Raw genomic sequence first — 21,768 nt, forward strand, 5'->3', positions numbered from 1 at the left:
ATGGAGGGGATGTACATACTCCTTACAGACAGTGCTGGATTTGAACCCACACAAACATGGAGGGGATGTAAAAACTCCTTACAGACAGTGCTGGATTCGAACCCACACAAACATGGAGGGGATGTACATACTCCTTACAGACAGTGCTGGATTTGAACCCACACAAACATGGAGGGGATGTAAAAACTCCTTACAGACAGTGCTGGATTCGAACCCACGCAAACATGGAGGGGATGTAAAAACTCCTTACAGACAGTGCTGGATTTGAACCCACGCAAACATGGAGGGGATGTACAAACTCCTTTAGACAGTGCTGGATTCGAACCCATGCAAACATGGAGGGGATGTACATACTCCTTACAGACAGTGCTGGATTTGAACCCACGCAAACATGGAGGGGATGTACAAACTCCTTTAGACGGTGCTGGATTCGAACCCATGCAAACATGGAGGGGATGTACAAACTCCTTTAGACGGTGCTGGATTCGAACCCATGCAAACATGGAGGGATTCAAACCCGGGTCACTGGTGATGTGACATTGATTAAATATGCTAACTGTGCCCTTAAAATTTTAAAATGTCCCTGGAAGGGTCGGATTAAAGAAAGTCACAACATTTTGCACTTGCATTAAGAAGAGGGGGATGGGAGCACTCAAGGAAAAAGGAGGGAATTCATGCTTGGAGTCAGAGGAAGTGGCTGAGATGCAAAACAAGTATTCGGAGAAGGACATGGAGGATAGGAGAGCAGCTTGCTGAATGCTAGTGTGTTATGGCATTTCCAGATCAGGACTGAGCAACTCTTCAGTAATTCAAAGGAAACATTCATTTCTGAAATGGCAAACTGAAATAAATCGAGCAATTTCTTCTACTTTCTTAACTGATGATTTATGCAACACGTAAAGCTGTTTGAAGCTGAAACATTCACAACCAAATATGGAATTTGCAGAAAATGAGTCCAGAGAAAGCACCAGAAAGTCCCATTAAAGTCACTGGTGTGTTGGAGTGGGAGAGTCACCTAAAATGGATGATGCCCGTCGCAGGACAGTTAATAAGACATTCATGATTATAAAACAAGTGGCCAATTACTTGTGGTTGACAGATTTGTTTAACATCTTCGAGGATCGAAGAAGACTCGCCGGCGGCTATACTTTGAGAAGATTTTGAGGGGATTCTGTATATCACCAAAGACTCTTGAAAACTCCGACAGATGTAACATGGAGAGCATTCTGGCTGGTTGCATCACTGGTATGGAGGTGTCAATGCTCAGGGAAGGAAAAAAACTCCAGGGGGTTGTTAACTTGGCCTGGTACATCATGAGAACCAGACCACTCCATCGAGGACATCTACAAGAGGCGGTGTCTTAAAAATGCAGCCTCTATCCTTTTTTTTGGTAACTATTTATTGCACTATGAACCATATCAACCAAAATATGTACAAATGTTTCTCATTAAATATACACAGTGACATTTTTTCCCCTTCCCTCCCCCCTTCCCACTCCTCTCCAAAACTAATAAATATTAAACATATAAAATACAATAAAACAACATCGTCACACAAAAGAAAAACAAAATAGAAAGGTGTGTCATCTACTTTTACACCTTAAATCTGATCATGTTTATCTTCTTATCACTTTAGGAAATGGAGGCCCGAGGCTGGTATTTTCTGTTATATTTCATGTATGGTTCCCAAATTTCTTCAAACAATGTAAATTTATCTTTTAAATTATACGTAATTTTTTCCAATGGAAATCACATTCATTTCCATGTACCATTGCTGTGCTCTCAGGCTCTCTTCCATTTTCTAGGTTGACATTATACATTTTTTTGCTACTGCTAGGGCTATCATATTGAATCTTTTTTGGGCTTTATCCAATTTGAGGCCTAGTTCTTTACCTTCTATATTATTTAAAAGAAAGATTTGTGGATTTTTTTGGTATGTTATTTGTTGTGATTTTCTTTAATATCTGATTTAGCTCTTCCCAGAACGTGCATGTCCAAATGCATATATTGTTCCAATTTCTTGTTTACAGCAAAAACATCTATCCGATATTGTTGGGTCCCACTCTTTTAATTTCTGAGGGGTGATATATAACCTGTGTAACCAATTATATTGTATCATACGTAGCCTTGTGTTTATTGTATTCATCATAGTTCCAGAACATTACTCTTCCCATGTTTCGTTTTTTTAATCTTTATGTTTAAATCCTTTTCCCAGTTTTGTTCAGGTTTTTACCTTATTTCATCATTAGCCTCTATCCTCAAGGACCCCCACCATTCAGGCCGTGCCCTCTTCACTCTGCTACCATCAGGGAAAAGGTACAGGAACCTGAATCTGATGGCTCCTCTGCCATCAGATTCATAAATGAATAATGAACCATAGACACTGCTTTATGTTGTCTATTTCTTTATTTTACATTATTTTTATTTATTTTGAAATGTAGATGTTTGCGCTGCGACGCTGCTGCAAAACAGCAAATTTCGTGACATGTTCATGACAATAAATTCTGATTCTGAGGTTCTTCATTTTAAAGGATCCTTAAATGGAATTGTGCTTTCACATGTCATGGAAACCAAATTGAATCAAGGAAGTTGGCTCCAAACTACAAATGACCAATTCCTACCCTGAACCCAGTTTTACAGTGGGAAATCCTTGAATGCACCAGTAAAGTACCATCGAGACAAAGCATTTGTTTCCTGTTTGGGCACTGAGCCAAGCTCAAGTTTATTATCATCTGACTGTACATATACAATCATATGAAAAAGATTTTCTCTAGACCATGGTGCATACATACACAATACACAAGACATAATAATCACATACAAACATAAATATATAATATAAAATCAGAATGTATTCAATTCCATTGATAAGACCTAAAAGTTAAAGAAGAAAGTTGGCAGATGCCGGGATCGAGGGTGTTAAACATGCTGGAGAAACTCAGCTGGTCATGCAGCGTCCAGAGGAAGTGAAGGGGAACCAATGTTTTAGGCCTGGGTTGTTCATTAGGCAACCACGTTTGGGACCCTGGACCCATTGTCAGGTAAATTGAGAGCAAAAGGGAGAACAGGGAGCAGTGAGAAAGGCTATCAAAGACTCGAGAACATCTTCAGGGTGGGGTACTTTGTGGTGGAGCAGCTGAATGGAGTTGAACTGTTGAGTTTCTCAAGCACATTTCTGTCTTCCACCATTTCTAAAACCACCTGTCTTAGACCAGCTCTTGTACCAGGTTGCTTTCCACCAGAGCTGTGCGCGCAATCATGAAGTTCAGTTCATTTATCTGGGAAATTTCAGTGGTGGCAGGATGAAACCCGGTCACGGTATTGGCAACAGGAACAACGTGAACTTTATTGGAAAATTTCTTCTTCAGGAAGCAGGTGAAGACTTGCTTGAATCTTTTCCGGAAATGTTTGGATATCAATGCATATACAATGGGGTTGAGGCAGGAGTTGGCATAGGACATGCAGTGTGAGATAAGCCGAAAGGCATAGGTTGCCTTATTGAAGGGGAAGTAACCAAACCAGAAGCACATGATAACCACATGGTGGGGCAGCCAACACAAGCAAAATAACATGGTAACTATGATAATCATTTTGGTCACCTTCTGCTTGGCTTTCTTCACCTCTGAAATGGTCTCAATGGGATCTACTGATGTCCACAGGTATTTTATCGTCTTGGTGTAGGCAAAACTCAGGATTGTAATAGGGATAACATATCCAAAAACAAAAGAAGAGACATCCATGACCTTTCTCCTCTTATCTTCCCATACTGGCACGCAGATGGGTACCCCATTGTAGAGGACAATCTGGTAGTAATTCATGTAGGGCCCAGCTAAGATGATTGACAATGCCCAGATTATTCCAATGGCAACCAAAGCGTTACGCGCTATGCGAAAATCCCGTGATTTCAAGGGGTACCTAATGGCAAGATATCTACAAAAAAAGACAAAAGTGGTTTTGAACACTTTTTGTAATTTCTACATCATCTTTTCCTATGAAAAATTTTATCTACAGATGATTATCGTTGCAGGTCTAGGATTGGTCCTGAGACAGGAGCAGAAGAAGCTCCATGATCATTAGTACCCAGCTGCTGTCCTCCCTAAAATCTGCAGCCTGCCTCAGTATCCACTAATCCAGCAGTAGGCCCCAACTCACTTTGGTAGTAAAGAATAAACACTAAGATTTTTAAAGGTGAGAGATGAAAGGATTCAGTGGTGAGATTAACCACAGGGGTTCTTGTATGTAACTCGTTGTGAATTAACAAGCTGTTTCAACAAGAAATCAAGAGGGCAGAAGACAGATTAATCTTTAATTGCAAGAGGATACGAGTACAAAAGAGAGATTTCTTACTCCAATTACACTAAATCTTAGTTTTCCTCTTTATTTGCAATAGAAGTAAAGCAGCAAAGATTCAATATTTTGTGTCACGGGATAAAAGTTTTGTCAGGTGATTAAGCAAGCTGCAGAAGAGATGATTTGATTGAGGTGTGTACATTAGTCACAGGTCTCCTCCCAGGGTAGGGGAGTCTAAAACTAGGGAATAGGTTTAAGGTTCTGGGGAAAGATTTAAAATGGACCTGATGGGCATCTTTATCACATGGAGGGTGGTAAATATGTTGAATGAGCTGGCACAGGAATGGTACAATTGTGATGAAGCAAAGACAGTTACAGGGAAAAGAAAGGTTTAGAGTGATATGGTTCAAATGTAGGACGAGCTCGAGGCACCTTGGATGATGTAGATGAGTTGTGCCAAAGGACTTATTTCTGTGTGTCAGACACTGGATACCCAGGTTCAATCCTGACCTCTGAACTTGCTGACGCTTAGGGAATGGAAAGGACACTTCGTTAGGGCACCCAAGGTTCCAAGTCTGATTGAGATGTTTTTCAACCAACTTTTGGTCTGAAGGCTATTGGATTACAAAAAAACTGTTTCAGAACATTTTATTTATTTATTTTTCTTTTCGAAACATGGCACAGTAACAGGCCCTTTTGGCCCACGAGCTTATACTGCCCAATGACACCCTATTAAACTACAACCACCATACACTTTTAAAGGATTGGAGGAAACCAAGGCACTGAAGGAAACTCATGCAGACACAGGGAGAACATACCTTACAGACAGCCCCAAATTCAAACCCCTGGTCCTGATTGCTGGCACTGTATCAGTGTTATGATAACCACTTTGTTAGTGAGCACCAGGTGAATCAGACTCGGGGCAGCAGCAGAAACCTGGACTAGTAGGAGAATCACTCATTGTCTCTTGAGAGCTGGAAGGGTTGCATGGTCCACTGTTACTTTGGGATCCTATGGTGCAGGATCCTCTTCACTCCTGGAGTCACGGCATCATAAAAAGATACAGCATGTCAATAGCCCCCTCAGTCCACCAGCACCATGCCGCATAAACCTCAAATCAAAAAGATGTTCTTTCTCCTTACTCCCCCCCCCCCCACCCCCCCATATTCCCAACAGCAACACTAGATTCTACCACTCACCTGCACCCTTGGGGTTCAGGAACGTGGGGGGAAACTGGAACACCTGGAGGAAATACGGTGGGGGGGGGGGGTGGGGGGGGGAGAGTCACAAACCCCACACAGATAAGAAGTCAGGATTGAACCTGGTTATCATAACACTGTTACAGTGCCAGCAATCAGGACCAGGAGTTTGAATTTGGGGCTGTCTGTAAGGAGTTGGTATGTTCTCCCTGTGTCTGCATGAGTTTCCTTCAGTGCCCTGATTTCCTCCAATCCTTTAAAAGTGTATGGTGGTTGTAGTTTAATAGGGTTTCATTGGGCAGTACAAGCTCGTGGGCCAAAAGGGCCTGTTACTGTGCCATGTTTCGAAAAGAAAAATAAATAAATAAAATGTTCTGAAACAGTTTTTTTGTAATCCAATAGCCTTCAGACCAAAAGTTGGTTAACATAACATAACATAACATAACAATTACAGCACGGAAACAGGCCATTAGGCCCTTCTAGTCAGCACCGAACCAAACACCCCTTTCTAATCCCACCTCCCTGCACAATGCCCATAACCCTCCATCTTCCTCTCATCCATATACCTGTCCAACCTTTTCTTAAATAATACAATTGACTCCGCCGCCACTATTTCTCCCGGAAGATCATTCCACACAGCTACCACTCTCTGAGTAAAGAAGTTCCCCCTCATGTTACCTCTAAACCTCTGCCCCTTAATTCTTAACTCATGTCCTCTTGTTTTAATCTTTCCTCCTCTTAACGGAAATAGTCTATCCACATCCACTCTGTCTATCCCTTTCATAATCTTAAATACTTCTATCAAATCCCCTCTCAACCTTCTACGCTCCAAAGAATAAAGACCCAATCTGTCCAATCTCTCCCCATACTCCAGATGCTTAAACCCAGGCAACATTCTGGTAAACCTTCTCTGCACTCTCTCCACTCTGTTTATATCCTTCCTATAATTAGGCGACCAGAACTGCACATAGAACTCCAAATTAGGCCGCACCAACGTCTTATACAATCTCAACATCACCTCCCAACTCCTATATTCCATGCAATGATTGATAAAGGCCAGCATACTAAAAGCCTTCTTCACCACCCTATTCACGTGAGTTTCTACCTTCAGGGAACGATGTACCGTCACTCCTAAATCTTTCTGCTCTTCTGTATTCCTCAATGCTCTCCCACTTACCACTTGAAAAACATCTCAATCGGACTTGGAACCTTGAGTGCTCTAACAAAGTCTCCTTTCCATTCCCTAAGCGTCAGCAAGCACTAGACAATCCCAGCTGATCTCACCTCAGTTGAGGAGGCTATATAGCGAGTGTATTTGTACACAGAGGTGAAGACCCTGACTACAGACATTATTCCAATTCACTCACCAAAACCCTACATAATTGTTTCAAGACTTGGAAATTCGAGTGCACCCTTCTGGTAATAGTAACAGAGTAAGGACCATTTCCACTACAAGCTTCAGGCCCTGACACACATTTCCCATGGTCAAAAATGCGCCATGCAAGGCCAAGGTCAGGTCCATAAGATGAGGCAGAGAGTGTGAAGAGAAGGCAGATGTCAGTCAGTCTAATCAGGAACAGGAGTCAGGTCATAGAACAAAATACAGCCCACAACGTTGTGCTGACTGATAGAAACGTACTCAACAATCTAAACCTTCCCTACCTCACTCCCAGAACCCTCTATTTTTCTTGTATCCATGTGCCTGTCCAAGATTTAAAAATGTTCCTGTTGTACCACCACTGGCAATGCATTCCAAGCACCCACAACTTCATGTTTAAAAAACATACTCCTGACATCGCCCCTAAATTTTCCTCCTGTCACCTTGTACAAATGTCTTCTGGTGTTTGCTATTCCTGTCCTGGGGAAAAGGTGCTGGTTGTCCACCCTATCTATGCCTCTAAGAATCTTGTCAACCTCTATTAAAGTCACCAATCAACCTTCTAACCTTACTTCATAAGACGTTCTCCAATCCAGTGAACATCCTGGTAAATCTCCCATGCCTCCTCTCCATAGCTTCCACATCCTTCCTGTAATGAGGTGACCAGAACTGAACATAATAATCCAAGTGTGACCTAACCAGAGTTTTATCGAGCTGCAACATTACCTCATGACTCAAACTCAATTCCCTGACTAATAAAAGCGAGCATACCATAAGCCTTCTTAAATATCCTATCACATAACTACCCTATCACCAACCTTAAGAGCATTTGGAGCCCAAGGCCCTCTGTTCTTTCACAGTTAAGAATCCTGCCATTAACCATGTACTCTGCCTTCAAGTTTGACTTTCCAAAATACATCACATCACACTTATCCAGACTGAACTCCACTGCCACCTTTCTGCCCAACTCTGCATCTGTCTATAACCTATTGTAACCTACACTATATACAACACCTCCAACCTTCGCATCATCTGCAAACCTACTGACCTACCCCTCTACTTCTTCATCTATGTCATTTATAAAAATGACAAAGAGCAGGGCTCCCAGAAAAGATCCCTGCAGAACACTAATCGATGACCTCCAGGCAAAATACTATCCAACTACTACCCTCTGCTTTCTGCAGGAAAGTCAAATCAAAATCCACACAGCCAAGGTTTCATGGATCCCATGGCTCATGACTTCCTGAATGAAGTCAAATCCCTAACTCAAGTCAATATGCACCACATCTACTGTCCTACCTCCATCAGTGCCAGGAGTGCTCCTCAACAATGGCCACTGAGGAACACACTCTCCCATTGTGTTTACAGAGAGTTGGGCAGAATGACATGATTCACCCCTGAACATCTTGGCAGTCACATTCTACCCTGGAAATGATCAACATTGAGAAGTTACAAAAAGAGCATATTCAAATTTCTTGCATTCCAATCCTTTGCCATCTGCCTTAAATGACTTGCTATGCCTGCCAGCTAACTCTGTCCCTCACCAGGACATTTCAGAGCATCTGAACAATATTGCACTTTCCAAATCTTGCTACCACAATGCAGAATCACACAATCACCTCATCGTGCCATCTGCTACCTTCTTTTTCCTGTTTGCTTAATTCTTGTAGAATTTTTTTTGAGTCCTTCTCAGTTCTCATTCTGCACACAGCTTTGCATCAGAATGAGACAGATTGGTTCCCTTCTTTATTGAGCTAGGTTATTAATATAATTAGAATAGATGGCCCAGAAATAATTCTGTTAAATGAGAAACTCCCCATTTATTCTTACTCTTGAAAGCAATCCTTGGCCAGAGCTGATACGCTGATGTAAATATAAAAACAAGTTGACTCAGGGTCATGTGATCTCTTCAGTGGGAGCTTTTGTCTTTGTCAGAAAGTCACCTCACTTGCCAATCAAGGTCACAACCTTACAATTGAAATCATTTCTTCATTTGGCCATTCCTGAACTGGCTTCTCTCAGCTGGAGGATGCAGTGGAGCAGCACAATCTCATTCCCCCACCCCCCCCCCCCCCCCACAGGAACAAACCGTAGCTTCACTATAGGTTGCAAACCGTGGATGCCGCTGGAGAATAATTTGTAAGGTGTGTGCCAGTATGGAGTGGGGGGGGGGGGGCTATTGTAGTGCATACCTGAGACTGTTATGCCTTACTCATTATTATCAGTAGTTAATCGGGGTGCCGTACCTGCTCGTGAGCAAGAGGAGGTGGATATTGTTTGTTTTGTCCTCGCGTCCATCTGTGCAAACTGCAATTAGTAGTGATCCACCAGGAGTAGCAAGCATTGGCTGTGTCCAATGCACATGAATTATCAGTAGCTTTCTTGTGTGTGAGTGTGCATACGTATGTGAATACAAGTGTGTGTGTATATGCATGTATGTTTGGGAGTGTATGTGTGAGTGTACGTGTGTGCATGAGTGTGTATTTGCGTGGGCAAATGTGTTTGTGTGTGCGCGTGTGGACTCTGTGTGTGTGAGACTGTGATCTCTGTGGTGATATCCCCCACACCCCAGTGTAAATAAAGATCCTAGTTTGTGATTAAACTGTGTTCAGACACATCCCTTCTTGGACCCTCCCAACTTCTTTTCCTCATCACAGCGAGTCAGGTAGCATCTGTAGAAGGAAATGAAGAGTTGCTGTTTGAGTTCCAGTCCCTCCTTCGAGACAGAAAATGAAGATCACCAGTCTGATGCATTTTTGACGAGGGTCTCAGCCAGAAACACTAACTCTCAGTTTCTCACCACAGGTGGTGCCTGACATTCTGTCCCTCCAGCAACTACTTTCTCCTTTGCTCCAGATTCCAAATTTCAGATCCCTTCATCAAATGTGTCTTTAAAATCTAGATTTACATTGTCCACTGTCTAATCTGTTCATCACACTCTCAACAAATAATTAGATTTGTAAAACAAAATTCTTCCTGCAAAACCACATTCACTCTTATGAAATATGTTATGATTTTCTGAGTATCCTGTTGCTGTTTCCTGAGTGATGGATTCCAGAATTTGGTCTCAATAAATGCCAAGTTAACAGATCTATTGCTTCAATATTTTTTCCTCTCTCCGTTGTTTCTTAGTGAGCAGAATTGTAATTTCTACCCCTCAATCTGCTACGACTCTTCCAGAATACAGGGTAGTGAGGAAGCGTACAGGAGGGAGAAAGATCAGCTCGTTGAGGGGTGTCATATCAACAACCTTGAACTCAACGTTAGCAAAACCAAGGAGATGATTATGGACTTCAGGAGGGAGTCAGGGGAACATGACCCAGTCCTCATCGAGGGCTCAGCAGTGGAGAGGGTCAATAACATCAAATTCCTGGGAGTCAACATCTCCGAGGATCTGTCCTGGAGCCTCTATATTGATGCAATCACAAAGAAGGCTCGCCAGCGGCTATACTTTGTAAGGTGTTTGAGGAGATTTGGTATGCTACCGAAGACTCTTGAAAACTTCTACAGGGGTACCATGGAGAGTATTCTGGCTGTTTGCATCACTTTCTAGTATGGAGGCGCCAAATCTCAGGACAAGAAAAAAAACTCCAGAGGGTTGTTAACTTGGCCTGTGGCATCACAGGCACCAGACTTCATTCCATCGAGGACATCCACATGAGCCAGTGTCTTAAAAAAGCAGACCCTATCCTCAAAGACCCCCCACCATCCAGAACATGCCCTCTTCACTCTGCAACCATCAGGAAGGAGGTACAGGAGCCGAAAGACGAGCACTCAACAGCACAAGGACAGATTCCTGAATGATCAATGAACCAAAGGTACTGCCTTACTTTTTGTGCATTATTATTTACTTTAGTAATGTTGTAAGATGGTTATATTATGAACGTTTGCCCTGTGATGCTGCCGCAGAACAGCGAATTTCACGACGATCTTGATGATAAATTCTGATTCTGAAGTGTCAGTGTGAACGGACTAGGGGCAGTGGTTCTCTACCAGTGCACCACTGGTGGGCCACAATGTGTTTCCATGCGGGAGTATGAAAATTTTTAAGTAAAATACTTTAATTTAGATAAAGATGTATTTCTTTGACTTGAAAATATGGTTCAGTCATTGGCACCAGTAGGCCATGCCATGCAAGGCTGGAAGCCAGGTGGGCCTTAGACTGAAAAAGGTTGAGAACCACTGAGTGTTAGTGGGGCAGAGTGTGGGTGTGCCTGTGTGTGTGGTAGAGTGGCCATTCCAAATGACATGTTACTATATCTATATCTATAGATATAGATATATCTATATATCTATAGATATATATAAAAACACTAAATCTTACAAAAACATTTATTTTGAAACACACTGTGTGTGTGTGTTTGTGTCCGTGTGTGTGTGTGCGCGCGTGTGTGTGCATGTGTGTGTGCGTGTTTGTGTGTGTGTGTGTGTGTGTGTGTGCGTGCGTGTGCATGGGTGCGTGTGTGCGCGCGCGTGTGTGTGCCTGCGTGTGTGTGTGTGGTATGTGTGTGTGTGTATAGTAACCTATGACCATGCCTCCTTTGGAATGGCCACCCTAGTGTGAGTTGGGCAGGGAGTGTGAGTGGGATAGTGTGGGGGGGAGTGTGTGGTGTGTGGGTGGACAGAGTGTGTTTATTTAAATTTAGACATACAGCATGGTAACAGGCCAATTCACCCCACGAGTCCATGCTACCCAATACCTTGATGAAAGGCTCAAGCCTGAAACGTTGGTTGTGTATATTTGCTACATAAAGAACACTGTTTGACCAGTGGAGTTTCTATAGCATTGTGTTTTTACTTGGATTTAATGGCTTGGTTCTTCTGTGAGCATCAGTTTCTCAATCACTGACAGAAATTCTCACATAACTCAAGCAAATGGCCTGATGAATCAGCTTACCTGTCAACAGAAATGGTAGCTAGTGTGAAACTGCTGGCATACATGGTGAGGTAGATGAAAAAGTGAACCGCTTTGCACATCAAGGAACCAAATAGCCACCCATCCAATGTGTAGATTGTGGCTTGAAAGGGGACACAGAAAATTATGAAGACTAGATCTGCTATGCTGAGGTTCAGGATGAAGAGGTTGGTTGTACTGTAACTTATCTGCCCATTCCTCAGTAACACGGCAAGAACAAGGCCATTTCCCACAGTTCCAAGAAGGAATATCAGTGAAAAGATGACTGGAACTATGATGGTCCCAGGCCGAAAATCTGGAATTTCTGACACCTTCCAATCGTCTGCCATGTTGCTGTCAGGTCGAAAGTTTTAAACAGAAAAATTTTGATGAAATTCTGTAAAATGATAAAACAATGGATTTAAAATAAACAATGATAATCTGCTTGATCACAAATACTACTTTCTCTTACCCACTCATTTTGGTTTTAAAGATAAAGGCTCCCACAAGGAAGAAGTCATTAATAAGCCACACAGATCAGAGAGTCTAGTGTGGCCAGTTGATGTGATTCATAGGTGGGATAGATCTGCAATGAACCTCCAGGCCTTTATCAGCAAGTCCTAGGCTGCACCGTTGGGGTAGTGGTTAGCACAGTGCTGTTCCAGATCAAATCCTGTGCTGTCTGTAAGAGTTTGTATGTTCTCCCTGTGTACGCGTTGATTTCCTCTGGGGGCTCCGGTTTCCTCCCACCCTTCTAAACGTACTGGGGGTACAGGTCAATTGGGTGTAACTGGGCGGCACGGGCTCGTGGGCTGTTACTGTGCTGTATATCTAAATTTTTAAAACGGAATTTAAATTTAAAAAGTGCGTACATCTGATAGATTCTTGTTGGGATAAGATTATATTTAGCTATGGTATTTTCCACAGATGCAGCCTCATTGGCTGGCCTGATGAATTGTTAAAAAAATAATTAACTGACATTCTTAGGAAGGCAGAGCAAATGAAAGATCCAAATAATGAAGCTGCTTCCTGCATGCCCTGACAGCGCTCATTTATTGATTGTTTAGTGTATTAAACCTTCTCAATTTCATAACTTCTTTTGAAAGGCAAAATTAAATACAAGGTTCCATGTTTTTATCAAGAAATGTTTCCCAACATGCATCAGTAGATAACTCACACAAAAGCTATATGTCTGGTACATAAAGGTTAATTGTACAGTGATTTGACAAGCAACAAATTATAATCAAACTGGTTTACAGGGCACCTGATAACATTTAAAAAAATATTTTATTTAAAATTTTTCCATACAATTATATAAAACGGTAAATATTTAAATTTAAGAAAATTTCATTCATTACATGATGGTTATAATCCCTCCTCTTCTCTCCCTCCCCAAATCTCTCACCCCACAGAAAATAAAAATATATAAGAATATATAGTAATATAAAATACAGAAAAGAAAAAGAAAGATAGCATCGTGGATTGCTTGGAGGATCGCTTCCAACATAAAGGACTCCAGCAAGGTTTATATGATCAGTTTAGATAAGAAGATTAACACAGGTCTCGAGAGGCTGGAAGAACACCACTATATATTTATAACTAAAATTTGCATATATGGGCTCCAAATTTGCAACACGATAAAAATTTGACAATCTTTTCTCACTTAATGATTTTCTAAGCCAGCTCCTTCCTCCCTCTCTCTCTCTCTCTCTGATTTCCCGCAGTTTTGAAGCAATGCACAAAACCAGCAAAATTTCATTCTTAAACCCCTGCTCTACATTACGAAGTGAGTTAGAGGGTAGCACGTTGAAGGCACTGTTCTTGCTGGCGCCCTGCTTTAACCTGATCATCTCAGCAAATAATGAACTTTGCTGAAGGTGTGGATCAGCTTGAGACTCGCTCCATGGATTCAGCCTGGATCTTACAACAGATTCTATTCTTCTGGAAACATAATCACATTGTATTGAGAACTAAGACGCCTCCTTTACAGTCAGAATACAACAATTCTCTTACTATAGGTACATCTATATAAAATAGTACTAAGATAGCTGTAGTCAAACGGAAACGAATCTCCAACAGCGAGGAACATTCATGTGCTCAGTTACAATATATTTCTCATATTATTTTTCCATTGTGTCTCTACTATCTGATCATTAACATATATATTGACCATCTTCTAATCTAATTTAATCTCATTATTATTTTATTATATTTATCTTCTTATCTGGTACACATGGCTGTATTCACTGTTATATATTTTGTAACTAGGTGCCCTATGGATCCTTCCTTTTTATTTTTATTTAAATTCTGACAACCCATTTGAATCTCTGTTTCTCTATCCTCTTGTACTTAAGTATCTACCTAACTGTGATAATCATTGAACAGATATTATATATGCTTTAAACACACACATATATCAATGGACTAATTTCAAATTATATGACTTAAAACTCACTCATTCACTTCGATACAAATACATAGATACATGTGGATACACACCAGGGGTGCAGTGCAGTGCTGCCGGAGCTCACTGGACCGCTGCTCCAGCACCTCAGGGAGCAGTTCTGGCATCTCAGGGGGTCACTCCGGTGGTTCTGACACCTTGTCACTGTGTTTGGTGAGCTCTGGCATCTAAAAATTTAGCATTGCACCCCTGATGCACACACAACACACAGATAGATAGATATGCATTAAATTTATATACAAAATACACACACACATTTATATATTACATTTATATATACATGGATACGCACTAATAGATACATACAAACACATAGATTTGAATGGTTCCCAGATATAATTGGATATAAATATATTGGTAAAATATGCAACTTTAATAAAATATAAAGTGATGCATACATGAAATTGAACAAAAACGTAAATGCAGAAGGGGAGGAGGGAGGGATTGTTTTTGTTTCTGTGTGAGAAAAAGTTTAATGTATATTTAAAATCTACAACAGCAAGGAATGTTACTATGTAGATTTTTTGAAAAAAGTAAAAAAAACATGAATACAATCAATTATGCAAATTAATTTGCTGGTTAAGAAAATGACAATGCAAAATGACAACGACAATGGGAATGATGGCCTCAATTTCCAACTTACATTCAGTAGGTGGTTGTCATGGAATTATTCAAACAGTCCTCTGCAAGTTATAGCCAGGAAAGAGCTCTTCAGAACCAACAAGCCTCCATCTCTCTTCGAATATCAATATGCTTTCACCCCTTTGTTTACCGAATACGAAGTGCTGTCTGCCCAGTTTTCACTTTGCCATTCTGACACATCAGTGGACCACTGTAGGACCACACATCTTCACTGAAAGGAGGTGCACTCTTTTTTCACACTGATGATGTGATTTAAAGCAGAAAGCAGTGGATTAGGACTGATGAAACAGAGAAAAAATCAGCATTAACTCCTTCACTAGCATATTGTATCACATACTCTTCCTATAGATTAAAGGTATTAATGATACCCTTGGCTGGTATGCCAAGACTCACAATTGAAAAAAATTATTTTATATTGTCATTTATATAGAAAGTAGAACAGTACAGAAAAAGGCCCTTCAGCCCACAACTTCTACACCAAATACGATGTCAATTAAACTAAAACTCTGGGGCTTGCACTGAATCCATATTCCACCATTCCCTGTAGTCATGTGTCCATCTAGAAAAAAACTACCTTATCTGCATCCACTGCTATCCCTGACAGTTGATTCCTGGCACCCAGCACTTTTAGTGTCAAAAATAACTGCCCAATACATTACCACCTCCACCACCCCTCCCCCCCCCCCCCCCCACCCCCCCCCCCCCCACACACACCCACTCACCTTAACTAGTACATGACATTTTTAGCCTGGGAGAAAGATCCTGATCACCTAACCTATCTCATAACTTTATAACCCTGTTAGATCACCCCTTGGCCTCTGATGCTCCAGAATAACAACTCTGGTTTGTCTAACCTCTCCTTATAGATTACAAATCAGAAAAATCTGTAGAAGTAAACACACAAAATGCTGGAGAAACTCAGCAGGTCACACAGTGCCCTTTATGTAGCAAAGGTAAAGATACGCAACTGACGTTTCAGGCTCAACCCCTTCCTCCCCCTCCCACTCTTTTGTTCAAATGCCTGCCAGCATTTTCTCATACATTGATGAAGGGCTCAAGCCTGAAATGTCGGTTATGTATTTTTACCTTTGCTACATAAAGGACACTGTTTGACCTGCTGAGTTTCTATAGCATTTTGTGTTTTTACTTATAGATTATTACCTCTAATCCAGGCAGCATCCTGGAAAATATTTTCTGTACCCTTGGCAAAACTTCCACATCCTTCCTGTAATGGGGTGACCTGTACTGAACCCAATGCTCCAAGTGCAGCCTAGTTTTGTGATTGCCATATGGCTTCCTTATTCTTATAGTCAGTGCCCCGACTAGTGAAGTCAAGTTTGCCATGTGCCTTCTTGGAGGATGGCATGTTTAACATAGTAGTTAGCACAACACTGTTACAGCACCAGCGACCAGAATCAGGGTTCAAAGCCTGCGCTCTCTGTAAGGCCGTTTATATATTCTCCCAGTATCTGCGTAGGTTTCAGTTTCTTCCCACCCTTCATAACATATTGGGGTTATAAGTCAATTGAGTTTAATTGAGTGGGACAGGCTCGTGGGCGAAAAGTGCCTGTTACCATGCTATATTCTAAAATTTGAATACCCTATCGACTGTGTGGCCACTTTCAGAGACCTGTGGACATGGACCTCCAGATTCCGCTGCACATCAATGCTGTTCATTGTATTCTCTCCCTTACATTTGACCTCCATTTGCCATTTCTCTGCCCATACCCATAATTGATCCATATCCTGTTGTATACACTGTCCACAACTTCACATGGCATCTGTAAACATATTAGTTCATCCACCTATCTTTTCATCCAAGTCATTCAAATATATCATATGTCAGGTTCGGAGGGTTCACAGAGAGATGAGTCTGGACCCAAGGGTCACAATCACATGCAATAACACATGGGAGACAAACAGGTATTTGGTAAATGGTATTCGATTACTATTTCATTTAAGGAAAGATACAGACATTCAACTTGGATCTAGGTTGGTCTCTGACCATAGTGTACCTATTCTCAACACACTCATGCACTTGAGTACACATGCTACAAACAGGGACTCTTACACACAGTTAGGTTCCCTGTACCAACAGCAGTGCATCTCTCTGCAAGTACTGATCAATCGCAATACTATGGCTCAGCTTCAGTGACACTTCCATAGTGGCAACCTGGTGTGGAGTGATGGACCATGAGGCAGAGAGAAAGAATGCATCGTGCATTGGCATTATATACAGTACTTAATCCATGCTTCCAGCCAATAATGACCCTAGGTGATTTAAATTGGCCAACGGCTGGATGGCTGAAGTCCTACCTTGATTGATAGGTTATGTGACTTCTGAATAAGTTTCAGACAGGAAGGACACATGACCACCCACAATACACACAATCCAGACAGGCAGGGTGGCTATGTTTCCTCCACACACAACACTGGGGTCAAAGTTCAGATTTATTGTCAGAACATATACATGACATCACTTACAATCCTGAGGTTCTTTTTCCTGCAAGCGAGGCAAAATTACCACATATTGTAATGCAAACAAATGTACTCAAGAACATATGTAAACACTTTAAAACTGTGCAATACAGAGAAAAAATATTAATAAAGTGCAAAAGAATCTTTAAATGAGTCCCTGATTGAGTTTTTTGTTGAGTCTGATAGTGGAGGGGGAGCAGCACCTGAACCTGGTGGTGTGAGTCTTGTGGCACCGATATCTCTTTCCTGATGGCAGCAGCAAGAAGAGAGCGTGTGCTGGGTGGTGGGAGTCCTTGATGATTGCTGCTGCTCTCCAAAGGTAGTCTTCCCTGTAGATGTTCTCAATAGTTGGGAGGATTTTGCCTGTGATGTCCAGGGCTGTGTCCTCTACCTTTTGCAGGACTTTCCACTCAGGGGTATTGGTGCCCTCAGACCAGACTGTGATACAGCCGGTCAGCACACTTTCCACCACACATCTGTAGAAGTTATCAACACTGATCCCTGCGGACTCCATCTGGTCATGGTTCTCCAGCCAGAATAACCCCTTTAACACCATTACCTGATCCCCACTGAAAGGTTCTGTCTCAAAATTGCAACTCCTGCTCTTTACATATTAATCTACCATTGTCTTTGTCTCTTGTACATCCCAGCCAATTCTGAATCCAAACTATCAATTCACTGTGGATCAATGAATATGTCTCTGTTTAGAAGGTGAGTGACTAACTTGATCCAGATTCTATTTGGAACCAATTTAATCCCGAACCCTTGCGAGCAACTAAAACCTGAGTGAACTTTGATTTTTGCCCCTTCTTTCACCTGCACTCAATGTGTGATCAATGTATTAATGGTTCAAATCAGAATATACTTGTAGAAGGTAATTTCTAGTTGTAAAATCATATTCAATGACCTTCAGCTAACTGAATTTGAAAATGTTTGCTGTAAAGAAGTTGTAATGAAATTACAGTGGAAGATCACTTCACACACACCAATATGTCACTCAGTTGCATTCATCAATAAATAATGACTGACGCGGATTATTCATAACCACCAACATTTCAGGCAGAGTACACTGGATCATAACTCATGAGACAATATCAATTCCATTCTTCTCATCTCTCCCTTTCCTCCTCGCAGAAGTTTTTCCCGGCCTACTCCATCCAAACCTGTCATACTTTGTTAACTCTCACCACACTTGTACATTCCTTTCAGTTTCTAGCTTTCCCAATTGGCAGTTCAGGCATCTCATTTCTGAATCCTTCTGCTCTGCATTCTCTCCCAAATGCCCATGTCCTTCACCATACTGAGAGGTCAGAACATCCCAGGCGACTGTTTAAGGCATTGATGAGGCCAGATTTGGAGCATTGTGTTCAGTTCTGGTCTCCAAATTATAGGAAGGATATAGATAAAGTGGAGAGGGTGCAGAGAAGATTTACAAGGATGTTGCCTGGCTTAAAATACCTAGAGTACAAAGAAAGAGGTTAGGACTTTATTCATTGGAACATAGACAGTTGAGAGGGGATTTGATAGAGGTGTTTAAAATTATGAAGGGAATTGATAGACTAGATGCAAGCAGACTCTTCCCCCTGAGAGCAGGGGAAGTTGAAACAAGAGGACACAAGTTGAGGGTAAGGGGGCAACATTTTAGGAGAAACATTAGAGGATGGTTCTTCACTCAGAGAGTGGTGGCTGAATGGAATAATCTTCCAGAGGAAATAATTGAGGCAGAGTCAATTCTTTCATTTAAGAGGAGGCTGGATATATACATGGATAGGAGGGGGTTGGAGGGTCATGGGAGGAGAATAGGCAGGGGGATCTAGCAGAGTTGTTTGAGTGAACCAGCGTGGACTTGAAGGGCCGAGATGGCCTGTTTCCATGCCATAAACTGTTATATGGTTATATCAAATTCTGTTTGAATACTTACTCATGTAGCACATGCATTAGTGGGGAACTTTATTTTAAAGGTGGTAAGCAAATCAAAGTTGTTTTCTATGTGTGATCATCCAGGTCTTTCTCTATTCCATCAATTCCCTTAAAATTTTAACATCTGTAATTCTCCTAACAAACACTGTGAAAACACTTCTGAGGATTAAATTATCTTTTTTTTTCTGTCCACTTTGGTCTTCATCCTTTGTCTCCATCTCAGATGATACTATTCACAGACATCTATTGATAAAATAATGGATAAAAGGGGTGACACGGTTAGCATAGTGGGTAGGTATAATGTATAAATATTGGGAGAATTTGGTAAGATTTAGAGTGGGTTACATAAATACACACATTTAAAAACAGATCTTATTTGAAAGACTAAAGAATTCATATTCAGTAACATTGCAGGATCTTTGGAGACTTTTATGCACATTTCACAAGTAGGTGCGAGAGAGAGAGCGAGAGAGAGAGAGAGAGAGAGAGAGAGAGAGAGAGAAGACAAGCCCTCTCAGCCAGTGTGTGTGTGACAGTGAAAAAAGACTGAACAGTCATGGCTGAAACAAGCCAGGAAGAGCTGGTTGGAAACAGAAAGGTCCAGAGCGGCGGATGGCTGGAAGTGCTATCGGTCTGATGTTTCTCTTGGAATAAGTGGAACAGAAAGGAACTTTGTGGCAGCCTGAAGAAAGAGGTTACCCTTTGGAAAACCCTGATGGGGCAAGTTTCATCAGCAGGACATTGAGGTGGTACCTCAGATGTGGAAATCCTGGAATGACAAATCTCTCTCTGCAAACCTACAAGAACCTTCCTGAGCAGTAAACATTTACCTTTCGAGCACCAAAGCCTGGTGAACTTTATACATGTTAAATTCTGTGCACAGTCTAAGAATTGCCTGCAACCAGAGAACTTGGAAGAAGGAGAAGTGAGATTGAACTGTGAACCAAAGAACTTTTCTTTTACACACACATTACATACATGTGGGCTTAGAATTAGAAGGTATAGAGATAAGTTAAAATTTGATTCTGCTTTCATGTTTAAAGATAATTAAAAATAACTTTTGTTTAAGTAAATACTTGTCTTGGTGAATGTCTATTGCTGCTGGGTTTTGGGATCCTTTGGGCTCGTAACATAGGGCAATGCCGTTACAGCACGAGTGACATGGGCTCCAATCTGCCACTGTCTCTGTGACTGTGTGGGTTTCCTGTGGGCGCTCCCTTTCCTCTCACTTTCCAAAGACGTACAGGGTTGGAAAGTTAATTAGTCACGTGGATGTATTTGGGCAGTAAGGGCTCGTGGGCAAAAAGGACTTGTTAATCACAGTGGCAAATTCTTTAGAAGACAAATTTTCAAAGGAAAGTTCTGAACATCCCGTTATAGAATAACAAACATCAGGGAAAAAAAAGGTATTTTGTCATTTGTGCTAAGCACATGCAGATGTGCTCATCTCTGAATATTTGGTTTGAAAAACTTCAATGGCACCAGATGTGCAGAGATACATGTGAGCAACATCCGATTCTCTCAAAAAAGTTTAGTAAATAATCCAAAACAAATTCTGCATCCACCCCTTCCATTCCTTATAAAGAAATAATGGAGAGACAGCTGACAGAACTAACTTTATTAATTTTAACACAAGTCTCCCCGATATTGTCTAAGACAGGAAGTTTCAAATTTGCTCCCAGATGTAATGTCATATGATTTCATTAAAAAATCCATCTTTTATGCAACAGAAAGTAATTTCCATGTTAGGAAAGTCAGTTCTCTCAAAACATGAACTGTTATTGTTATTCACTAGTGTTAGGTAAAAACATCATGAGCTGGGAATGTAGAAGGAGTCACCCAGTGCTGGGCCGTAACAAGATGCAGTTGTGACCTTGTACTCTCAAGATAAGAGTGGGGATGACAAATTGATGTGCAGGAAACTAGCAGAGAGGGACAGCAACAGTTTATTCATTGGACAATGTCATGGTGTGATAATTTACTAAGTACGTATCCTAAGGTATATAAAAAACACCATTTTCTGATAACGGCAGAATGCGCCTTCTCCAACTAACACTGTTAGTTTCAAGTGTTACAATCCGGTAATAAAGAACAAAGAACCTTGATTTCGACTCAGTCTGATGTTTGACTCACTCATTCATGAACAAAGCAGACCTAACACTATTTAGAGAAGAATATTTGGAGAGAAAATAGGATTATAATTCAACAAAAATATTTTAATTCTGAGACGATCTACTTGTTCCTTAGTTGAAAGACCTGACCTGCAACATATGTCCAGTGTTTTAGAATGCCACTTTATTCAGAAATTACCTCAAATGAAATCAGCACAGATCAAGGATCAAATCCAAGATTCTTCCCTCTCTTTATCTCTGCACAATGACCTCCTGTTTGAGAAATTCAGTAAGTGTGGTTGTTAAAAAGAATGCAAAGTGACAGAGTGCAGCAAATAATATTCTTGATCGTGAAGATGTGATAAATTCTGTGAATAATTACTAACTTCACCT

The 21,768-nt window shown here is 41.2% G+C and overlaps 1 protein-coding gene across 1 annotated transcript; it reads right to left on the reverse strand.

The window, feature by feature from the left end:
* Positions 1 to 2,646: 2,646 nt before the first annotated feature.
* LOC138748874 (galanin receptor 2b-like) lies at positions 2,647 to 21,689 on the reverse strand. The gene is made up of 5 exons (XM_069909740.1): positions 21,575 to 21,689; positions 19,266 to 19,507; positions 14,868 to 15,105; positions 11,764 to 12,157; positions 2,647 to 3,929 (listed from the first exon to the last, which is right to left on the reverse strand). Exons 4-5 carry the CDS (start codon positions 12,108 to 12,110, stop codon positions 3,206 to 3,208), a joined length of 1,071 nt encoding a protein of 356 aa, XP_069765841.1. The 5' UTR covers positions 12,111 to 12,157; positions 14,868 to 15,105; positions 19,266 to 19,507; positions 21,575 to 21,689; the 3' UTR covers positions 2,647 to 3,205.
* Positions 21,690 to 21,768: the final 79 nt, after the last annotated feature.

This window comes from Narcine bancroftii, chromosome 13, assembly GCF_036971445.1.
Source record: "Narcine bancroftii isolate sNarBan1 chromosome 13, sNarBan1.hap1, whole genome shotgun sequence".
Classification (NCBI taxonomy): domain Eukaryota; kingdom Metazoa; phylum Chordata; class Chondrichthyes; order Torpediniformes; family Narcinidae; genus Narcine; species Narcine bancroftii.